Genomic DNA, 22,844 nt, shown 5'->3' on the forward strand with positions numbered 1-22,844 from the left:
GTTGGTACATGTGTGCAGTTGTCTCTTTTAGGCAGTCCACATACTTCAACTACCAGCCTTACTAGTGGCTGTTCTACTTGAAGCTGCATAAAATAACTGCTAGTAAATCATGTCTTTGCATATAGATACTCTCTTTTTAAGGGTATTGAAGAGATTGGTTTCACAGCCAGGAAAGAAAAGTTTTCTTATTTTTCTGTGGTTCAGAAAACTCTGTTAATGGTTGCAAACTTTGTCTTCCGGGGCTTTAATGTCTCCTTTTCAGTCTGGTAAGTTTCAAGAACAGAAAAGCTCCTTTGTTAATTCTCTGTCTAGTAAAGATTAAAAGTGACTTAGAGGGACACAAAAAAGCCACTGAACATCTCAAATACTGACCTTCTAATTGCATTTGTACAAGCAACAGCGTCTGGACATGAACCCTTGTGTTAGTTTATTAATAGCTGATACTACTGCTGTATTAAAATCTCTCTTCATTACAAAATTGTTGGCTTTCCCCCACTGTTTTTCAAGTTTCCTTGTAGTACTTATCCCATGTTTTCTTGGTAAAAGCATTAATATCCATTAATATGGAATACTGTAGTAATAGGAGCCATATGTAGGCAACTCCCTTGTATAGCCATGCCTGAACATACTACTTAGTGTAAAGAATAAAGCTGTCTCCCTGGGACTTGGGAATTTTGTTTTAGAAGGTGTGACTTGGTTAATTGTACTTTTGCTGTCACAGAGATAAGCTAGCTAGGGCTGACAGAATTATGCTGTGTTACCTTAAGGCTTTTCCATTATAGTGCTTGCAGATTTTTTTGCCAGCTGACATGTTGTGTCAGAACTATGGGCAGAAGTGTATCACATTCAAAACCAAAAAAGTCATGTGATGTCTGAACTTGATTTTTAATTTTTTTAATAAAGTCTCTGTTATTTACTACGAACATGTTAAGATGGGGGCAAGATTGGTGTTTGTCAATATTATTTAGTGTAGATGAAAATTCTGTTATGTGCTTTCATAACATGTGTGCCTGGAGCACTTTAGGTTATTAATAATCATATCGTTAGTGAAGCTCAAGACTTTAGAGAAATGGGAAATTCCTTGGTAAAAATATTATATCAAAGTGTTGGGGAAGGAGGAAATGATAGAGACATATTGTTGTCTAATGAGTCTGTCTTTTTTTTTCATCCATTATCTCATGTAGCAATGGGTCAAGAAGCTGGCAAACCTGCCTGGCCCAAACCAGCAGGAGGATATCAGACTATTACAGGTAGAAGATATGGAAGAAGACATGCCTATGTTGGTTTTAGACCATCTTTGAATAGCCAAGACAGAGATGAGCATCAACACAATGAAGACTGCAAACGATTAGAATTGGAGGATGTTCAGAAAGAGAATTCTTCATGTATGTGCGTGTTTTGTGGATATGCCATTTAATTGCAAACTGGGATGCTTGGGGGTGGTGGGGGAAGGCACATAGAGAAGTGCGAAGGGAAGAGAGTAGCCACTTAAATAGCATGTGTGAAGTACATTTTATATGGCTTTACAGAATGAAACTTAGCATGAAGGCAGATTATAGTCTATTTTAGGCTATTTAATTTTGCCTGAAGAGCATTCCTGAATGGACATTCCAACCAACTGGATAACCATTACATTGTGTAATTGAAATTATTTTGTTTTCAAATCAAATTACAAATCACATTTGGAAGAGAATACCTACTCTAACCTTCTGTTTGGAACTAGGCTATGAAATAGTTGATGTATCATGGTCTAGGTTGTTCTTTGTCAACCATAGGGTAGTTACAGTGGGAATTAATTTAAGCCTATAAAACGTCTTTAAAGGGTCTCTTCTTATTTATTTACACTAGTAAGACCACTTCTCTTTCTTTTTTAGTGAATATTGAACATTAGGATGTCCCAAAATGTCTTTGACATTAGCATCTGAATAATAATTTCATGGAGAAATACAAAAAGGCTTGTTGGATTGGCAGCATAGTCCCATGAGTTTGACGCTTTCTGCTAAAAGAACATTTGATACAGCCTCAGATCTTCCAAAGTGCCAGGTCCTGCACCTGTGTCACAACATTTCCATGCAACAGTACAGGCTTGGTGAAGAGTGGCTGGAAATCTGCCCAGCAGAAAAGGACCTGGGGATGCCGGTCGAGAGCTGGCTGAACAAGAGCCAGCAGTGTGCCCAGGTGGCCAAGGAGGCCAATGGCAACCTGACTTGTGTCAGAAGCAGTGTAGCCAGCAGGACTAGGGAAGTTATTGTTCACCTGTACTCGGTACTGGTGAGGCTGCACCTCCAATACCATATGCAGTTTTGAGCCCCTCACTACAAGAAAGACATTGAGGTGCTGGAGTGTATCCAGAGAAGAGCAACAAAGCTCGTGAAAGGTCTGGAGTACAAGTTGTCCGGGGAGTGGATGAGGGAGCTGGGGTTGTTTAGCCTGGAGAAAAGGAGATTGAGGGGAGACCTTATTGCTCCCTACAGCTACCTGAGAGGAGAGTGTAGTGAGATGGGTGTTGGTCTGTTTTCCCAAGTAACAAGTGATAGGACAAGAGGAAACGGCCTCAAGGTGTGCCAGAGGAGGTTTAGATAGGATATTAGGAAGAATTTCTTCCCCAAAAGCGTTGTCAAGCACTGGAACAGGTTACCGAGGAAAATGGTTGAGTCACCATCCCTGGAGACATTTAAAAGGCGTGTAGACGTGGTGTAGGGACATGGTTTAGTTGTGTACTCGGCAATGTTAGGATAACAGTTGGATTTGATGAACTTAAAGGTCTCCTCCAATGTAAATAATTCCATGATTCTATAAAGTAGCTGTTTTTTTTCTCCTTCTTTTATAGACTATTTTGTGACTGCTTTCTCCTTCTAATTTTCTCTTTTTTTTTTTTTAATAATAGCATAGTGCCAATTTAACTTTCTCATGCCATTGTTCCTGGACACTTATGTGATGTAGATCATCTTGGAGTGGTTTTGATTTTTTGTAATTTGAACATTTTTGCAGTTGTCTGTGCTTCATACATTTTGTATATTTTCATCTAGTTAAAGGTTTATTCCTTGTAAGGCAGTGTTGACACTTGTGGAGATCTTCATACTGTCTCTAATTCTACCATCTTTCTTGTTTCAGTTACTCAGAAATGAGCATGCTGTTGTTTTAGGGTCACAAGAAATATGCAGTTTAGTGTGTATTTTTTCCTTGTTCTTAATACAGTTACTTTGTATATAAATTCAAAGAGTGACTCATTTTCTGTATTAAGTGTAATAGCAAAATGCCTTTCCTTTTATATTTGGTCTTTTTTTTGTGTGTGTTATGACTTCTCAGATTTATCTTTGAGAAATGTTTTGGGTTGATTTATTGCCCTTACCTCAACTAGATTACATTTTTCCTCAATTGATACTTCTTTTTTGATGGGATGGGTACTACCTAGAATATACTGCACACTTCCTTCCTAACTGGCTTGACATCTTATATACATCTAAGCAACTGTGGAAGATGGGTAGAAGGAGATATCCTTGGAAATATTAAAAATCTGACTGGACTTGGTCCTTGGTAGGCTACTATAGGTAATTCTGCTTGAGAAGAGGGGTGGACTGGATGATCTCCAGAGGGGCCTGCCTGCCAGCCTCAGCTGTTAGCAATTTTGTGAAGGAGCTTCAAGATTTTGATTAGATAAAACATAATGTTACAATATTGCTTCCTACAAGCCAGACTCCTAGTGCTGAGAGGCACAGTTCTCCTGAGTTCAGTGCCATGAATTCACCAACCTAGGCATGAATTAGCTATTTAGATGAGATTTTTTATACTGGAACATTCATTTTATATTGTTTCCTACCTCTACCTGTTTTTAAAATGAAGTGCTAGGGCATCCCTTCAATTAACCATGCATGTCTGTCTGGTGTTTGGTTTTTTTTGGTCTTGTAGTTAGGTTTCCAAATCTCTTAATATCGACTTAAAAATTTAAAGTACTTTTAGCAAGTTATGCAAACCATTGTGTGTTTGACTGTTGCCTTGCTTAGGAATTTACAAATGACTTGAACTAAGCATTAATTTTGTAGTAGCAGCAGTATACATGTTTTTACCTTCTTTAACTCTTGCTGCTGGGTTTGATGTTTATTGTCTCTTTATGCCTGAGGCATTCAAGTGTAATATAACCAAACTGAATTTGCGATGATGGTAACTACTAACTGTAATTCCACATTCATCCCTGCTATTATTTTCTTCTTATGAGAAGTTGCATTCACAGCTGCATGTACAAAATATACTGCTATTAGTATGTAATTTATAGTAGCAATAAATTACTTTATCTGAGTGTGGCAGGAGGCACAATTTAGCTAGTTAATGAACGCATAGTCCAATCTTTAACTTCTGGAAAGACTGGTTGCAGCTTTTTAATAATTTTAATAATTCTAGTGTTTTTCCAGATTTTCTGTTCTCATCTTAAAATTCCTTTTCATATAGACACTGTAAAAATGCTGGTTATGAATATGTTCCTTTATTACTTTTTTTCTATCACATGCTGAGCTGAAATTGTATTACTTAAGTCTATTTCTATATGCTTAGTTTATATAAATAAGAACATAAATATACTAGTGAAGATCGACTGCATCTCTGGTGAATGTTTCTCTTCATCAAATTGCACTACAATCCTAGTGAACTATCCTTTCTTTCTCTTGAGCATTTGTGGTAGATAAGAATATTTCTTTTGGTTTTGATGATACCAATGCATTCTTTCTTACAACTTTCTGTGAAGGTTCCAGTCCGTTGGTTCAAGTGTCTTCTGGTTTATTAGATGACCCTTTGTTAGAAAATACTGGAACTGGAGAACCCATTTGCCGAAGTGTATCAAGTCAAGCTTTTGAAGCAAACACATCACCATTTTCTTTATTCTCTTATGGTCTGGAAGGCAACCAAATCTCGGGGACCTTTATGAATCCTTATGAAAATTCTGAGAACCTTGCAGAATATGCTTCTGGAGGGTGTAATGATTTGAATGGTCAGAATGGGATTGCTTTTGTAAACATTGACTCTTATGAGCCAGATAGCAGTGATGGAGAAGAATATGATGCTCAAGACAAATTTTCTTTGGCAAGAGAGGAAGCAGGTGTATTTCCAGGAACACTAGATAACATGCTTTCTGAGTTAGTAAAAGACCCTATGCCTTTTTCTGAGTTACAGACCCGATTGTCCGTTCTCAACCACAATGTTTCCAGAGATTGTTGCGAAGAAGCAGGACCAATGCCTTTAATGAGATATTTTAACATAGATTCAGACTTGGCATGTTCAAACAAGAGGACGTTTAAATCTTATGCTGAAGATCATGCTATACTGAAAAGTAACCCGAGTGATGCCGATTATGAAACACAGCAGATAAAAAATATAGTGGATGTTGGAATTGGAACCCGTATAGCAATTGCTAGTGAATTAAATGTCAATGATGGAGAGACTGAGCAAGGAAATTCACCTGAGCTAGTAGTGAGACCTAAAATAAGAAAACAAAATACTGCAAACCAGTTGGAGACAGAGAAGCTTCTCCCTAATGATGATCCAGAGGAAAGTGGTTCCTGGAGGAGAACTGAAATTGCTGAAGTCCAGCAAGGTCATGCTGAGTGTGCCTTGAGAAACAGCAAAGAGATGAGGTCCAGTGTATTCTTTAACTCAAGAGAGTACCAAGATCATCGAAAGAACATCGATATAGACCTAAGGAAAAATGCAGCTGCTCAAGAGCAAAAAAATACTCCAGACGATAGCACTTTTTGGGATGAGTTTGAAGACTGCAGCAGACACTTTGCAATGTCCCACAAAGATGAAGACAGGTAAAATTTCACTTTTGTCTGTTTTAGTATTGAATCTTTTGTGTAAATAATGTGCAAGTCTGAATAACTTGTTAGCAAATGGGACATAGAAGATCAAGCCATTTCAGAATATGATCAGATAACAAGATGCCAACTTTTCCTTTCAGTTCTCTATCACCTTTCCTCAAGTCCATCTAAAGAAATGGTAATGTAAATTCTTCTGGTAATGTAAAAAGCCTTTCCTTATGTTTAAGGTCAAATCATCTTACCACTAAGGAAGATTACTTGTTTATTTTAATTTTATTTTTATTGAGCAGATGGAGGGTAGGGAGGGAAAACCTTGTTTAGCGTTTTTTTTGTTTAGCAGGGTAAATTATGGGTCTCTGCAAGTTCCCTTCAAGACTTATTATTTTCAAAATTTATTCTTTTTGCCATCAAATCTCAACATGCTGGTTGACAGCCTATGTATGTTCTTGTCTCCAGCCTTTTGAAAGAAATTATTCTTCCTTGTCGTATCTGAAGAGTAACTTGATAGGATTGCTTATAATCTGTATTTTTTTTTAAAAATGAAAGCTCTTTAGACTAGTATGTGTTTCCAAAGTAACTATTAATGAATACAGTTTCAGATCTACTAATGGCTCCAACCTGGACACCAGGAGCAGTATTCAGGCTCTTCCTGTTTTGGGCTCTCTGCTCGGAAGACAGACTAATTTAGATAAACCTTATGTTGATTAACTTTTACTCATATAATGCTGGTTAAGAACTTTTCACTGTAAATTGGAGTTATGTTAAATGATTTATTTGAGGGTTAAAAATAAATGTAAAACCTTCTGTTCATTTATGGTAAATGTAGTAGTGGTTTTGATGGCTTTTGTTTTTTTTTCCTATTTTTCTCCTAGTTTGCTTTCATCTTGTAGGTTCTGTTCAAGAATTGTCTTCTAGATGTTGATGTGGCATTTTTGTGTGTGTGCTTGCCATTAGGCTTCGTAAGATAATGTGCTTAGTAGATTGTATTTCCACTGCTTTTGTGGAGAGAACTGCATGAAAATTAATCTGCATAAATTCTTGTCCTTATTATATTGCAGAGTCCCAGTTATGAGAGCAAAATCCTTAAGGCATTATAAAATGGTGTAGTAGACTTATCTTTGATAAGAAAAAACAAAATTATAGGTGGACTTGCAAATGAATCTTTTCGTTCTTCTTAAGATTTACTTTTTGAAAATTTTTGTTACTGCATAATCTTTTCCACTTGTGAAATGCTGCTACTAGAAGATCAAAAAGCAATGGACTATAATTTACAATTATAGCATTGGCTTTCATGGTGCAAAGTGATGGATTGTTGTAGCATGACAAAAAGAAATACAGACTGCTTACCTGAAGGTGACTATGTTCATCATGGTGGCCATAACTGAACCACTAAACAGGAAGCATATGTGTTCTTTAACTTAGAAGAAACATAATTTGTGTTGTAAAAGGAGTAATATGTTTTTCTACTCTCAAAAGGTGAAGTTTTATGATTAAAGGGTTAAACCATATTACATGTTTAAATATACATATATAGCTGCATAGAAAGCCAAACTGACATGTGTCAAACTACATCCTGCAACTCAACTTTCACTTATTTCCAACCCAGGGAGAAATTCACCTTGCTGATTGCTGCGGCCTGGGCCTTCACCTCACATTTTGCTTCAAGGAAGTGGCCAGCTATTATGGTGTTAGCATGTAGAAAGTGTGGGAAGGAGAAAGTCTTGCATATTTGTTAGAACCACATGTGTTCTAAGTTGGAAGGTCATGGTGGGTCTCCAGAGGGCAGGGGTGGTGGGATAGGGATCATATCCATTAGCTCCCTCTGTGTAGTTTTGGATCGTATGGCAGGGACAGACCAGTTCAGCCAGAGGAGGGACTGTTCTCGGAAAATCCATGTGCAGATGCTAAGTTAATGTGTTATGCTTTTGGCGAGTGACAAGTCTATAACTCTCTAACCGTTAAGTGACATTCTGCGTCACTGCAGAATTGGGCACAGTTAAGTCTTAAGTTTTGAAATATACACATTCAATGTTCTTCCTTTGTTTAGTATTAATGACTTTAGACCTATCCTTTTTTCTGATTTGAATTAGTGTTTGTGTGTAAACTTGAAAGAGAACACATTTGACCACCAACATAGGAATGTTATAATAAACTGTGTTGGAAATCATTCCTGGATTGTAAAACAGAAAAATAAAATAAGATATTTGAATATTTGGGCTAGTCTTACAGTATGCTTAGGTAACCTTTTTTAAAACAAACAAACCAAACCAAAAGGTTCTAAGATATTAGTATTCAGATTTAGTTGGTACAATATAAGGTGCATTAGACTGCATACCAGAATTTCTTAACAGGTATGATTTCAAATGTTAAATAATCCTTTAAAATAGCCTGAAGTTAATGAACATTCTTATTTCTGTCACTTTCTGTAGTTGTCAAAATTGTGGTAGAAAAGCATATTCCTGCCTCAAATTAAAATGCTTCCATATAGTCTGTGTCTTGATCTTTATTCTTGTAAAACTTGCAGTTTATAATGTGCAGTTTTTCAAAAGTACTTGTAATTCATTAAATAGCAAGTTTTATTGGCAGGTACTTGTAATATTAGATAGAAGGAGGGTTTCTTTAAAGTGAGTTTGTAGGTGAGGTGTTAACATTGATGCACATAGACATACTGGGTTGAGCAGAGTGAAAACTGAGCTGCAGATGTTACGGATTGTTGTGTAAGATAAGCTGTATTAAGCATTTTGCTGTTCACATATTATTAGTCTTCTATAACTTTTTGAAGTGACATAGCTAGTTGACTATACTTTGAATTTTGGTAAATGTCAATACACTGTTAGTATTAAGTGAACCTTCTAAGTGGCATTACCAAAGATAGCAGTAGATAAGTTCATTCTTCTTGAAATTCTGCTACTTCGCTATTTTGTTCAAGCTGCTTACAACTTGTTATCTACTAACCTTCTCTGTGTGGTGGGTGAGCAAGTTCTCTTTGAAAAAATCCCTGCCATTCATTTGTTTGGGCTAGTGAATTATATAATTTGCAGTAAGTCATCCATTGTATCTTTGTATGACTAAACCCAAACTGCCCCATGGTATATGTCTTGGAGGTCATGAGCGCTTTTACTTTAAGTTTTCTTTGGCTGAGAGGTAAGGCCCACACTGCTTGTTGTTTGTTAAGCAAGCATTGGTGTTTTCAGTGTCACTGCTGCTATTTTCTCTTTGTGTGCTTGGAGAAAGATGTACATAGTGGGTCTGAGTTTATATTCCCAAGCTGTTTCATGTACTCTGCAAATGTGGAAGGGGAAGAACAAAACATTTTTGCAAAGTGGGGTTGGGCAGAATTCTTTCTTAGGAACTGGCTTTTTAATCAGCTGTTTATGTATACTTGCCTTGTAATACACCTACAAATAGCATAAAATTAATTTCTCCTAGAAAACATAGTCTATATTGAGAGCAGTGTTTGCAGAAAAGTAGGAAATAGCAGAATGTTTGTGTTTTCTTTCCCCTAAATCAATGTTTAAATTCACACCCCATTGCCTTGTTTAAATTGCAGCTCAGAATGCAGCGATGGAGAATGGTCTACAGCTGTGCCTGCCTGTTTTACTGCTACAGAAAATGACCGGTCCTCAAGTGATGAGAGCTGGGAGACTGTCCCAGGCAGGGGGGAATGTGAGCCTGAAGTGCAGAGCAGCAGCAGTGGTGTAGAAGAGGAGAACACAGACTTCTGTTTCCAAGGAGGGTATGGTTTTATTTTATGAGCTAACTTTGTATAAGTTCTGACATCAGCACTAACACGGTATCCACATGACAATACACAGAATAACATAAATTCTAAAAGTAGTTACTATACCCGCAACAATCATTTACCTACATGAAAATAATCTCAGTAGTTGTTTGTATTTCAAATCAGAGGAAAAATGGCATGTCATGCAAACAATTCTATTTTATGAAAGATACAGAGATAATGAGAGGGCATTGACATGTTGTTTCAACAGGGATAACAGGCTCGATACACCAACTTAAAGTTAGATTAGGCAAGTTAATTGTAACGACATATCTTCTGATACTGCTTAGTACTCCTTGCAAAGCAGTTGTTTATCTCTTTGCTTTATTGCTTCCCATATTTCATTGCTGCTCTTTATTTCTGCAGCCCTATCAGTTATTAAAGTAAACTTGAACTATATGCTTGCTGAGAACTTATTTTTCCAGTCATTCAGTACTTTACTTTGTAAAATGGACCTGCCTTGGTTGCAAGACAAAATTTGTATCTATAACTAACCAAGGAAAGTTTTGTGTGGTTTTGTTTTCTAAGCATCTCAAACCTTATATTTTTGGGGTCTCTATAAAGCAGTCCAAATCACTGTTACTGCTTTTTCAGCATCACTGTCTCTTGAGAGACATTAGTGTGGCGTTATGAAAACTCATCTGTTACAGAACGGCAATGGAGCTGTGTACTCTTTAGCTTTCTTTGATGTGAACAGCCTGCAAATGTACTCATTTCTAATGATTCCTGTTTATTTGCCCTTTGATAAGGAAAGTGGAATTGGCAGCGCTGTGGCTCTGAACATCCAGGTGACTTGTGCTCCCTAGAAAATCCAGGAATGAGTCTTTTTCCTTATGCAAGTAGCTTCTCTTGCAAATAGTATCTGTTTGCATTCAGGTTAAGGTTCCTATGAAGGCTGCTCCATGGTGTCAAGAGAGACTTTCTTTTTAGTGGCTTTAGGAACTTGTAGATGAATAAGAAAATCTTCAGTAGCGAATCTCCTAGACCTGGCAGGGATTCCGACTGTACTAGGGAAAATGCAAAGCAAGATACTTACTGTACTACTGTCCTTGAGCATTAGACAAATAATTTTGCTATAGAATTATGGAAGTTAGTAGATTCTGAGTCTGGAGCTGATACCACTGGGGGTTTCTTCGGTTTTTTACAGCAAATGATGAATTCCTAATCTGGGACTCTGCAGTCTGGGAAACATGTACCTTTAGCCCTTGTAATATGTGTAGCTTTTGTTGCTTGCATGTGTTTGTAAATTCGCCTAGCTTTTTAGTTTTAGCTTTTTATTTATTTATTTGAAGGGAAGAGACATTATTGGAAGAAGGAGAGATTCCTTGGTTACAGTACCGGGAAGAAGTAGAAAGTAGCAGTGATGAGGACAATGATCCAGTTAGTGATTTTGTGCATCCTGGATTCTTCTTGTTGGATGGAAATAACAACCTTGAGGATGACTCCAGTGTGAGTGAAGACCTGGATGTGGAGTGGAGGTATGCCTTTGATAATTTTCTGCATTAATTTCAGAGCTCTTGTAGTTACTGTTTTGCTTTTTATGTGAGATGTCAAAAATACTCATGGCTGTCAATATGCACTTGCTTCAAAGGCTGATAATCTGAGTTTTAAGGTGAAGGTACTTCAAGTGCTGTGTGTCTTCTAATGAAAGAAAAAGAATGTAGATTTGATAAATTAGGCTGTGATATGAGAAAATTCTGGTGCATTAAATATTCAAGGGATGAGTGTACTTTTTCAATTAATTTTCAAGATGCTAAGTATAGTGGAAGTATAACAAAAGTAAAGCAATATGCATGTAGTTAGCGTTCAAGTCAGTGCTATTTTATAGTTGGTCTTTTCTTCTTTTGTCACTGGTCTAAGTTAGATGTTAGAAGCCTATTTTATTTCTCTTTGAAATGCCATGCGCCTACCTAATGTTATCATAATTTTGGATACTTCACTCAATTTTTTGTGATTAGATTACTCAATAATATTGCAATGTATTTATTACAAAAACTATCTGAATACCAGGAAGAAAGTGATTGGAGCCACTTGCGCAGCCTAATCCTGGAATAGCATAATGCGTTTCTTTTAAAGTAAGAATAAACTAGACAGAATGCTTTCCAATAAGAAACTTAACATTTGCTCTCTTCTGCTTATTGAAAATATTATATACTGCAGCGTAGAGATACAAAAGCACTGGTATTTTCTCCTTGTGAAGTTATATTGTGAAAAAGCCGAACAGGGGCTAATGTGTGAGAGTCCAAGCTAGAAGGCCTGTGTTCTTACAGTACCAGGCAGCGAACTAGCAAAGGAATTGTCGGATATGGACAAAAACTGTTCTGTAAGTGTTGGAGGTTAGGCTTGGTAAGCTTCCTAATTAATCAAAATAGGAAGGAAGATGTTTCTCTAATAGTCTGTTAAATTTTGTCTGTTGAGGGTATGCAGTTCTGTACATGATTTTACTGGTGCCCATTTTAAGATTTAATCTCTGAATGTTGAAAACAGAACTCAAAGCAGCTGCCAAGCTATGCACTGTGACACAATGTAATCAAAATCTGAATGCTAGTTGTAAAATGAGCTTAATAGCATACACACGAAATTTATTAGCTGAACTGTATGCCCTTTTACTCTGGAGCAGTCAACACTAACAGCTCCCATCTGTTGTTCTGAAGTCTATATTGTCTTGAGTGTACCACTGTACTGGGAGCAGGTGCTGCAGGAGGTGCTGCAGAGTGGCCTCTGTGAGGAGAGGCCAGGGCTGCCCCATGTGGGACACAACTGGTGTTCCAGCTGACTCCAACGGACCCACTGCTGGATAGTGCCTCTGGGAGAGTACTTAGGAATGGGTAAAAAATGCTGCATAGCAGAGTGTGAGAGAGGAGTGAGGACAATGTGAGAAGAACAGCTCTGCAGACACTGAAGTCAGAGAAAAAGGGGGCACAGGTGCTGCAGGTGCCAGAGGAGAGATTCCCCAGCAGCCCCTGCAGAAGACCACAGTGGAGTAGGTAGGTATTTGATGAAGAAACTGTGCCTATGGAGAGCTGTGCTGGAGCAGTTAATGAAGGACTGCAGCTTGTGGGAAAGACCCACACAGGAGCAGGTTTATCCTGAAGAACAGCAGCCCATGGGAGGGGCCCCACACTGGAGCAGGGGAACAGTGTGAGGTGGAAGGAGTGGTACAGAGGAATTGCCATGGACTGACCACAACCCACTTTCCCTGTCTCTTTGCACTGCTTGGGGTAGGGAGATGTAGAGGAGTCAAGAACGCAGGAGTGAAGATGAGCCTGGGAAGAAAGGGAGGGCTAAGGGGAAAGTATTTTAGTTTTTGTCTGTGTTTCTTGCCATCCAAATCCATTTTTATTGGCAATAAATTCATAGAAGTGTAGAATAGCCTAGGTTGGAAGGGACCTCAAAAGATCATCTGGTTCAACCTTTCATTTAAATTAAGGTTCCCCCTTAAGCTGAGTGTTTTACCTGTGATGGTGACTGAGCGATCTCCCTGTCTTTATCTTGACCTGTGAGCTTTTAGTCTTATTTACACACCTGTCCAGTTGAGATTGGGGAGTGAGAGAGCAGCTGGGTGGATATCTAGCAGCCAGCCAAGGCCAACCCAACACAACCACCTCATGAGAGTATACGCACACAGTTGTTAACAGGTGATACGCAATAATTTGATGTACCTAGCCCTCGTGTTGTTACTATTTACTTTGAAATGAAGACCATGTTTCCTAACTCATGTTTTTCAGACTACTTGATGAGTTTGGTGATGGCCTAGGACTTGCTCAAGCCATTCCTTATGTGGATCCTCAGCTTCTCACATTTGTGGCACTAGAGGGACGCTTACAACAAGCTATGGAGGTATTAAAATATTCTTGGTGGTATTATATCAGTGATGCTGTGAAATAAGTTTTTATTATTGAATCCTTTTTCAGCATAATTTGAAAATCAAGAGAAATGGGGAAAAAATTACGTTCTTGTTTTAGCTTGAACTTTCAGGTCTGGAGTCTTAAAAATAAATGTTGGAAGTTCTTTTAAGTGACGTAGTGGAAAAAGTCATTGATCAGTGCTGCTCCTTTTAGAATATGTATTTATTTCCTCCTAAAGAAAAAAATATACTGATTTCTACCAGTATAAACATGCCTTTTAAATTATTCTAAAGAATGTTCCAAATTCCTTGCATAACAAAGGAAAGTTCATACCTGGATCTGTGCCTATGAATTGTCCTAGCCTTTATTTTTCTTTGCAAGAGTGCAATTGGATGTCTCATGTTTTTATTCCTCAGTAGACTTTTCTGTGTTTGACTGTCATGACTTTTTTGTTTAATTTAACATACACAACAACAAACCACCAAAAAGCAAAAAAAGCCTTTTATCTTTACCTTGTTCTAATCTCATTTCATCTGTCTAACTTTGGATAAACCAGAGCATTTGTTACAGAGAACCAACACCATTATGATCTTTGTCTTTTCTGTGTTACATGATGTTGGGCACTGTCCAAGTGAATATGGAGCTAGCTGAAATTCAGTTTGATGCAATGCGACAATTCTTGCACTGCCAGAAATCTCCCCTGAAGGGTATTTGTCAAAATAAGAGTTAAATGATGTGTAGACATATAGTGTGGTGTTACAACAACTAAACTGAATGTTTTGTGTATGACACAAGTTTAGGGGCAGCAAGGGGGAGTTTGACTACTAGCTCTGTTAGGGTGAACAGGGCAGACTTTATGTCATAGTGTGCTTGCAGACAAAATACCAAGGACACTTTAAAATGCTTTCTGAAGCTGACAGGCAGTGGAACAATCATAGATTTTTTTTTTTTCCCCCATGGATATGTGCAAAATCAATGATTTTGTGAATAAACTTCATGGGGATTTTCCAGGAGGGTGGAAGGATTGTTCACTGAAGTTGACAGTCATTCGGTTTCCAGGTATTGCGCATCCCCCGAGGTATGTGGGAGGTCAGCATTATTCATGATCAAGTACTGTAGGGTCTTCTCCAGCTGTGTAGGATCTTGTTAGCATTACTTATCTGGAGACACTTCAGAACTGCTTATTAGTGTGTAGGAGGTCTGTTGATATCCTTATTATAAAAGCAGTATTTGAAGTTATATAGAGAAAACTCCTTGTCTCTTTCATAGCTGCCGGTTCTCAGTACATCCAAAAGAACAGAACTACAGAAGCAGTTGACCTCCTCCTTTGCACTAAAGCAAGAGCATCTGTATAGAGGGAGGAAACTAACCCCATCTTTTCTTTTTTTTAATCTGTATGTTGACATTTGGAGAGGAGACTGGAGTTATTATGGCTTGTAGTTTTTCTTTCTCATTGCTGTGTAAAAAAGTTTCCCTAGTTACTCTGTGAGGAGAACTGTGTACATTCTTGTCAGGCTGACCTGTAAAAGCAATCCTAGGTGGCTATGTGCATGGCTGGCTGAGAAGATGCTGTAATTATGTTAGTGCCATCAGGAATGGAATTTCATTGAACACACTTGGCAAGCAGGTAGAGAACTACAAAGGTAGTTATTCTCTGCTACCTGTGGTACAGGTCACTGTGATTGTTGGGCAAGATGGAAAGGTGATTCTCTTAAATAGCATTTGTGCTTGAAATTAGCATTTAGGTGTCTGAAAGTTTACAGTGGGCATAGAAGTCTGGCATAATTGGAATTAGCAGAAAATGGTTACTGAGTAATAGAAGGAACAGCTGTATTTTCTGTGACTAAATGGACAACACAGGTTTTGAGGAAGAATTCCAAATATCTCCTCTAAATCTCAAGCAGAATATACAGAGCACCTCTCTTTCCAGTATGAAGATGGTTACTAAAATTGTTCAGAAAATAAAAGCAAGGATTACCCAAAACTGTTCAACACTTCTCTTAGGCAATATTGGAAGTATTTCTGGAAGTTGAGAGGAAGTGAGCAAAAAAAGACTCTGTAATGTCTATCTATTCAGTATTAATTTTAATTGTTTGCCAAGATCCTCTTTTCTTATAGACCACAGCGAAATGTAGACAGGATCAGGTTATAATGTTTTCTGCTTTCTAGAGAGTAGGACTTGCAAACAGCTAGTCCAGTGTAATCTCTTAATAAAATATCATGTGACCCTGCCCCTGACTGGATTAACAAAGACTAGAAACTTGTGTTCCTGGAAGGATGTTCAGAACAGCCTTTAAAGACAGCTTTACTGGTTGTCAGGCAATTGTAGATGAAGATGTAGAAGTGTATTCCACAAAATTAAAAACGTAAAATCTTTCATTGATGTGGTAAATAGCTCAGTGTTACAACGCCTTTTCCTTACAGTCTGTGGTCACCTGTGGCACTTCCTTATGGTACTGTGGTCACAGTGCTTTCTCAGATACTCAAAATGTGACATACAGCATTTTTGGTGGGATGGGGGCATGGAAATTTAAAAAAAACCAAACAAACAAAAAAAACACACACAAAACCAAACTATGTCTTTTGTGATGCAAAGGCCAAACTGAACTAACTTTTCAAGTTTGGGAATGGGGGATTGCTGAAAATGTCTTTGCCTTCTGCTAGAAAATGCAATTTCTGATTTTCCATTTATAGGGTGTGTAGAAAATGTTAGTAATATGGCATTTTTGGCTCTGTAGTTTGTTGCAACTATACATGTGTATCAAGTACAGAGCTAGAGATCACTGTGAGAGGGTATGTTAGTAACTAAGGTCAAGGTGATCAGGCTTGAGAGCTCTTTCAGGGAAGTGAGAATTTAAGCTAGTTGTCTTTGTCATGACTGGTATTTTGTGCTCTTCATTCCTCTCCCCAAGAGTAAAGGGACTGATCTCTTCTGTTCTTGACATAGTTCATCATATTTTGGGGATCAGGACTTGATCTGGTTTTGCCTGGCATTTTTCTGCAGGATGCTTGGATTTCAGTTTCACCAGATACCTTTTCTGCTTGTTCTACAACTTTTGTTCTCACCTTCCAGATATTACTGCTTGCATGTGTATTTCCTTTCTTTGTTTGAATAACTATACTGCAAGCAGGTTTGTCACTTTGCAGTTATATATTATCTATACGTTTATACTCACCTTTCTAACAGGGTGCCTGTTGCCAGTTATGCTGGTTTACTATTATTAAGGTCTGGCTTTAGGGCAAACAGCTGTTACTTAAGTCTTGCTTAGTCCAATTCTACCTTATGGGTGCAACATATCTCTACTTTTGCCTCAAGTTTAAAAAGTAACCCATCTGCTTTCTCTTAAGCATTTTTGTACCAGAGGTTTTGTAATGGAGAAGTCTGAGCTTTGACTAGCTTTAATAATTATTCTGATTTGATTTACAAATTGGGTTGAGTTTAATTATGACATCATTAATAAGCTAACAACTGTGACTTTATTCAACCTGTTACTGATTTACTTAATCCACCTCCTTAAGTTTCCCAAAATTCTCTTACCTGAAATAGTAGATTTGTTAACCAGATCCTTTTCACCTATAACAACATAATTTATTACAAGAGTCTATTATGGCTGAGAAACCTTTTGAAAAATTTCTCTATTCAGCAAACTACTGTAGCTATGAAATGCTTAGAAGGGATGTGACATGATAATGCATCCAACATTCAAGTGTATTTTAGTGGGGGGGGTGGGGAGATCTGTCCCAATTAATTATGACATTTGGAGGGGAGAAGTAGTGAATATGTTATTTTTTTTTGTTTAAAAAAGGTATGTATGTTCTATAAGACTCTGGGATCCTAAAATGTAATAACTTGTATGTGTGATTTTTTTTTTTCTTCCACTTGTTTTAAAGAAATTACTTAGCTGGGAGTATTTAGTTTACTTCATTTAGCAGTATAGGACAGGTTGGGTGTCTTTGCAGCATCAGTGACTTCATTTATGGGTATTTCCTGTGTTGATTCACAGAGCTCAAACCCCTGTAGGTTATAGCACGCCTGTTTTTAGCAGTGTCCAGCATTTAGTTCATGGTACATGGAGCAGTAAGCAGTCCCACAAGTAATAAGAGGAAGGAAATAAATGTGTCTTTGAAATTTGAAAGGTATCTTATAGAAGTTGTAGAATCATAGAATCATTTGGGCTGGAAGGGACCTTTAGAGGTCATCTAGTCCAACTCCCCTGTGGTGAGCAGGGACATCTCCAACTAGATAAGGTTGCTCAGAGCCCTATCCAGCCTGACCTTGAATACCTGCAGGGATGGGGCTTCCACCACCTCTCTGGGCAACTTGTTCCAGTGCTTCACCACCCTCAACAGATCCTTCTTTGCTCTGCTTGGGTTTTGAAGATGCGGTTTTAAGCATCAGAGTCATTGTGAGGCTTTCTGTGATGTTTCTTTTGTGTAGCTTTCAAAAGCAAACAATACAGTGCTTTTGTAAATTGTTTTCTGTTTGAGAGTACTAATAATGGATATAGACAGAGAGGTTTGACACACAGGTGATACTGCATCCTTCTGTCTGCATGTGATCTTAATTAGATTAACTACTACAGCTGGAAAAATTATTTAAGTATAGTATTTTTACCTACAAACTATTCTCAGACCATTGCAGCTGTAGCAAAATATCTTTAAAAATAGTAAAATCACCTTAATGTTAGTAAGGCAGTATTGTATGCTGTAGCAGAACTGTATTTTTGAAGCTGTTAAACTGGAGTGTACCTGTTTTGCAGGTGGACTTGCATACTGCACCAGGGATAACTGTCCCATGAGTTCCTTTAAATTAGCAGATTTCTAGATGACAATGTGTGGCAGTAGGAGCTGTAAATATTTGTCTGTTAGCTCATCTTGATCTCTGCTGCCTCAAACATTTGACTGTAGGTATAAACCTGCTAGTTTAGATCTATGGTGGAATGGTTGCCTGAGCTACCTTGCTGCTACGATAAAAGTGCAGGCATGTTTTCAGGCTGCATCTCTAGTATCTTTCTCTAAAGTTTAAGAGGAAAGACTACTGGAAATGTTTGTGTAAAATCCAGTGTTTCTCTAGCATATTTCAGGGCTTTTTAGTTAAGTGCACCCCAGTGTTACAAAGATGTCAGGTTATCTTAAACTTCTTACCAAGAGTTTTGTGGCCATTGAAATAAATAATTTTCATGCTGATAAGAGCAGTAAGTAGTTCTACTTGAGGGATATGACTAGTTCATTCAGGATATGAACTTAGTGCTCCTCTGTTCTTGGCTTTTCAGTTTCAATTTTTTCTGATGTTCAAATAGGTGTATCTAGTACCTTTTGTAGTGAATATAACCAGTCTGAGTTCTGTGTTGCATTTTTTTTCTACTCGAGATCCTTTCAGTATCTTACATAGTTGAATGTATGGTGTAAATATCAAATCCGCCTGCTGTAGCATAGGAGTCTGAAAGATTTTGTATGGTGAACAGTTTAAGTTTCAAACAGGATAACTTCAGAGCACCATGTCTGACTTGAAGTCGTTATACAGACAAGAAACGTCTATGTTGATCCTGTTTTTTTTCTGAAAGCTTACATTGGTAGTATAGCTGAGATACTTCATATTTTTGTTTGTACCTGAGTAATTCAATAGTTGAAGCCAGGAAACACATGAATGAGGCATTTATTTTCAGAAAGCGAAATGTTATGACTTTGGTATTAGCAAACTTTTCTTATGTTTCTGACTTGCTGCCTTTTCTGAAACTTTATAAAACGAGCAAATGTTCATTAGAGAGTAAGTTGTGACTTTGTCCTGATACTTTAAGAGACTTAAACTGTTACTTTTTTGACCTTCAGCTTCATCTCATTCAGTGTGAAAAAAAAAATAAAATGTAATGGTGAGTCTGACAAACATATAACTTCCATTCAAGTAATACTGCTAGAATTTGATTCCTTTTCTTATTTGTTTTTTTATTTGGTATGTTACATTTGTGAGTAAGAGAACTTGGTCTCTGTTCGCCCTTTTCAGACTGCTCTGGCACACTTGGAGTCTCTTGGATTTGATGTTGAACAGGCTCATCCACCAGCCTCTAAAGAAACCATAGATTGTCTGCCACAGATTATCGTCACAGATGACCACGATGGTATGGAAAAATAATTAAGAATTAACATCCACAAAGTTTATAAGAACAAATTTAGCTTTATATAATACCATAGACAGAGTATTTAGATATACTTACTGTGCAGCTGGTAATGGTATTCTAAGAGCTTTTGAATCTTGACTCAGACTGAATATGACTTTAGTCAGTTCGGAAAACCAGTCTTTACTGGAGTAAGTGTGATTGTATTTTGTAATCGTTAGTGATACTGTTGATAATATATGTATTTTAATTTAGACTCATCTTAGATGTAAAACAAGATGATGATAATAATAATAATGCTTTTTCTTCATCATGGGTGTAGGTCAAGAGCAGTGTTGTACTATCTGTTGCAGTGAATATGTGAAAGATGAAATCATAACAGAGCTACCCTGTCATCATTTGTTTCACAAACCTTGTGTAACTCTTTGGTTACAGAAAGTAAGTACTACAGGATTGATGGGGGTTTTGTGGGGTTTTTTTGAGTATTTGCGTTATTCTGGGAAGAACTGTTTGTAACTTTTTGAAAATGTGGGATGGAATACCAAGAAATAACTGGCTATTAATTTTGTGCATTACAGAACGAAGTTCTAGGGTGAGTGAGGAAAGTAATTTATATCTGTGCTCACATGAATGGCAGTTTATTGAATAGAGGGGGTGTTTTTGTGAGGAAAAACATGGTCTGCTTTCAGTAAGCATGAAAGAGATGGATGAGTTATAACTTGTTTTGGTACAAGAAAAGCTTTCTTTACTGTAGTCATACCTTGAAGTAAAGAAGGTGGCTTGGTTTTCTTTGAGAAGAGCGAAGGATCTGATCTGTCTTGCCAGAATGTCAGGCCCATTTATGGTGACAGCTAAGGTTCGTGGGGAAAAATACTGGAATGCTTGTGGATTAATTTAACAAATTCACCTTTGGTAAATCTATATTGTGTTAGACTTCATTTCCATAATCTGTGATCAGTTTCCTTCCAAATGTATTAAAGGCTTACGTCATATTGAGGCTAAACTAAGAGAACTAAGAATTAATGGATTGGTATCTTTTTTCCTGGCACTTGCACTCTCCTTTACACAGTATGAACGCAGACTTTCTAGTTCTCAGTGAGCCTACAGTGTAACACATCATTTCCTCAAGAGTTAATTCAGACTAGAGAGATCAGATCAGAACACCTAGCATGGGTTGTTTATAGGTTTGAGTTTTTTAACCTTGGCCTTTAATTTTGATTACCATGTTGGTATTGCTTGTATTATGTCTTGCGTCTTTCTGCTGTCATAGTAAACTGCTCTTGTTGAAAACTGCGACAGAATACTTCCTGTTAGATTTGGGCTGCACCTCGTTTATTTTTAATCCTTGCCCCAAAAAGAAAACAATTTCCACCTGTAAAATCAGTTCTTTGAAGTAAACCTTGCAGAGGGCCTGATGTATCCACTGTGTAACTGGTATAAAAATCAAAACAAAGCTTTTTTCTGAGATTGCTAGCTGTCTCTTAGCTCCACGTATTTCCAGTCAAATTTGACTTTGAAATAGTGCTATTGTGAAGACATTAAATACTTCATAAATAATAACCTTTGGTTTTTCGACAGAACTGAATGTGAACTGTGCAAATGACCTGTTTTTTCTTTTTGTAGTCAGGAACATGCCCAGTTTGTCGTCATGTGCTTGCACCTGAGCTTCCTGAAGGAGCTGCTGATGCTATTTCCTTTCTATCTGATCATGATTCAGCATCTTCTGTTCAGAGTGCTACAGAAGCTTCAAACTAGAGTCTGAAATTAAATCTTTGCCACCAAAATAAAAATGTAAATTTTTCCTGTTTAATTAGAATGTGAAAACTATTCTATATAAAATATATGTACAATACTATCTATATTATATATTTTAGTTTAGAAAGAGGGTGCAAGACTTTCTAAACTCTTTAGGTTTACAATAATAGCTTAAATTTTCAAACTGTAAGTTAGAAGAATTTAGCAAATGTTGCTGGTAACTGTAATGTCTAAAGCTTGTATTATGATAATTTTTTCCAGAAAGATAATTAATGTAGCACTTTGTTCAAGTTCTTGCAGCTGCAGTGCAGTTGCAGCTTATAAAATTTATGCTTATAGTCTGTTTTATGTAATATAACTGAACTATTTGTTTTTGTCAAAGTTAATGCCACTTTGTAATTGATCTCTCATATTTGCATCAAATGTGAAGATGTTCTGTGATGCCAGCAGTGGTAAGATATGATTTCAATGGAAACAAATTGCGTATTTCAACAATATTTCTTACCAGTTTATTTCATAATAAACTTTTTTCCTAATGTCAGAAGTGTTACTAAATTGCTGCTTTTTTTGTTTCATTTTGGTTTAGGTGTTTTTTGGTCTTTTTAATAAATGCTGTCACCATTTTTAAGCCTGTATCCTGAATAAGTATATGGGCTGTGAAACTTCAACATTTGAAGTTCTAGGTTTCTAAGAAGTTGCATCTATAAGAGCTGGGCAGCTGGTTCCTTCAATTTGTGTTTAAATTTCATTCTACTAATTAAGTCTCCTGTATTCTCTTCTGCCTGCATGTATATGCTTTCTCTCTTTTAAAGATATATTTATTTATATATATATATCAGGGCTGGGGTTGCTTTCTAATGCAGATAGAGTTAAAATATTTTTGGCTTTTGGAGTCTAAGTCTGAAAAAGGTAGTAGAAAACTTCACACACTTAATTGGAAAATACATTTGAATACTTAGCTATTGGGATAATTGTAAAGTTATTTCAGAAACTTAAACATTAGTAATGATTCTGCTATTTGCACTGGTTGCAGGGGGTTATGCTACACTTAATATTTTAAACGAGAGAACACTGGTCTCTAAAATGTATTTCTATAAATAATACTCTGGTATAGGCAGAAACTTTGAGACATGGAGTTAATCATTACAGGACTGAAAGTTATTATATGGATGTGAGCAATGAAGCTTATTATATGGATGTGAATAACTGTCTCCATTGGATACCACACAATTCCTAAAATGTTGGTTCACGGGAATAATGTATGAGAGGTCTAATCAAATCCTCCTTAGAACAGTTGCAGATTTTTCCAGTAACTTTAAAATTAAGCTGAATCAAGGTCTTGGAAAAGTGATTGATTTGAAAATTAATAATCTTATAGTAGCTCACTGGCTGCTTAGTTATGATTAGGGCTCACATCATAATATTTCTTTACAAATATTAATTTATTCTTTTATTAAGAGCAATTGTTGCAGGTATTTTAACCAGCCTGTACTTTGTTTCTCTGGAATGGCACAATCATAGAATCATTATGATTGGAAGA

General features: G+C 37.1%; 1 protein-coding gene across 1 annotated transcript; it reads left to right on the top strand.

Annotated features, from left to right (window-relative positions):
* The first annotated feature begins 1,186 nt into the window (after positions 1–1,186).
* Positions 1,187–21,304, top strand: PJA2 (praja ring finger 2, E3 ubiquitin protein ligase). The gene is made up of 8 exons (XM_009701136.1): positions 1,187–1,385; positions 4,739–5,801; positions 9,358–9,543; positions 10,881–11,066; positions 13,317–13,428; positions 19,438–19,559; positions 19,873–19,987; positions 21,173–21,304. Exons 1-8 carry the CDS (start codon positions 1,187–1,189, stop codon positions 21,302–21,304), a joined length of 2,115 nt encoding a protein of 704 aa, XP_009699438.1.
* The last annotated feature ends 1,540 nt before the right edge of the window (positions 21,305–22,844 follow it).

The sequence above is a fragment of the Cariama cristata genome, unplaced genomic scaffold (assembly GCF_000690535.1).
Source record: "Cariama cristata isolate BGI_N322 unplaced genomic scaffold, ASM69053v1 scaffold9010, whole genome shotgun sequence".
NCBI lineage: Eukaryota > Metazoa > Chordata > Aves > Cariamiformes > Cariamidae > Cariama > Cariama cristata.

What these genes read in the sequence shown, in the direction of transcription:
- PJA2 (XM_009701136.1), top strand. Translation starts at nt 1,187, where the DNA reads ATGGGTCAAGAAGCTGGCAAACCTGCCTGGCCCAAACCAGCAGGAGGA. An exon ending in GACTTCTGTTTCCAAGGAGG is followed by an intron (nt 9,544 to 10,880) that starts GTATGGTTTTAT and finishes ATTTATTTGAAG; the next exon opens with GGAAGAGACATTATTGGAAG. An exon ending in GATGACCACGATGGTATGGA is followed by an intron (nt 19,560 to 19,872) that starts AAAATAATTAAG and finishes CATGGGTGTAGG; the next exon opens with TCAAGAGCAGTGTTGTACTA.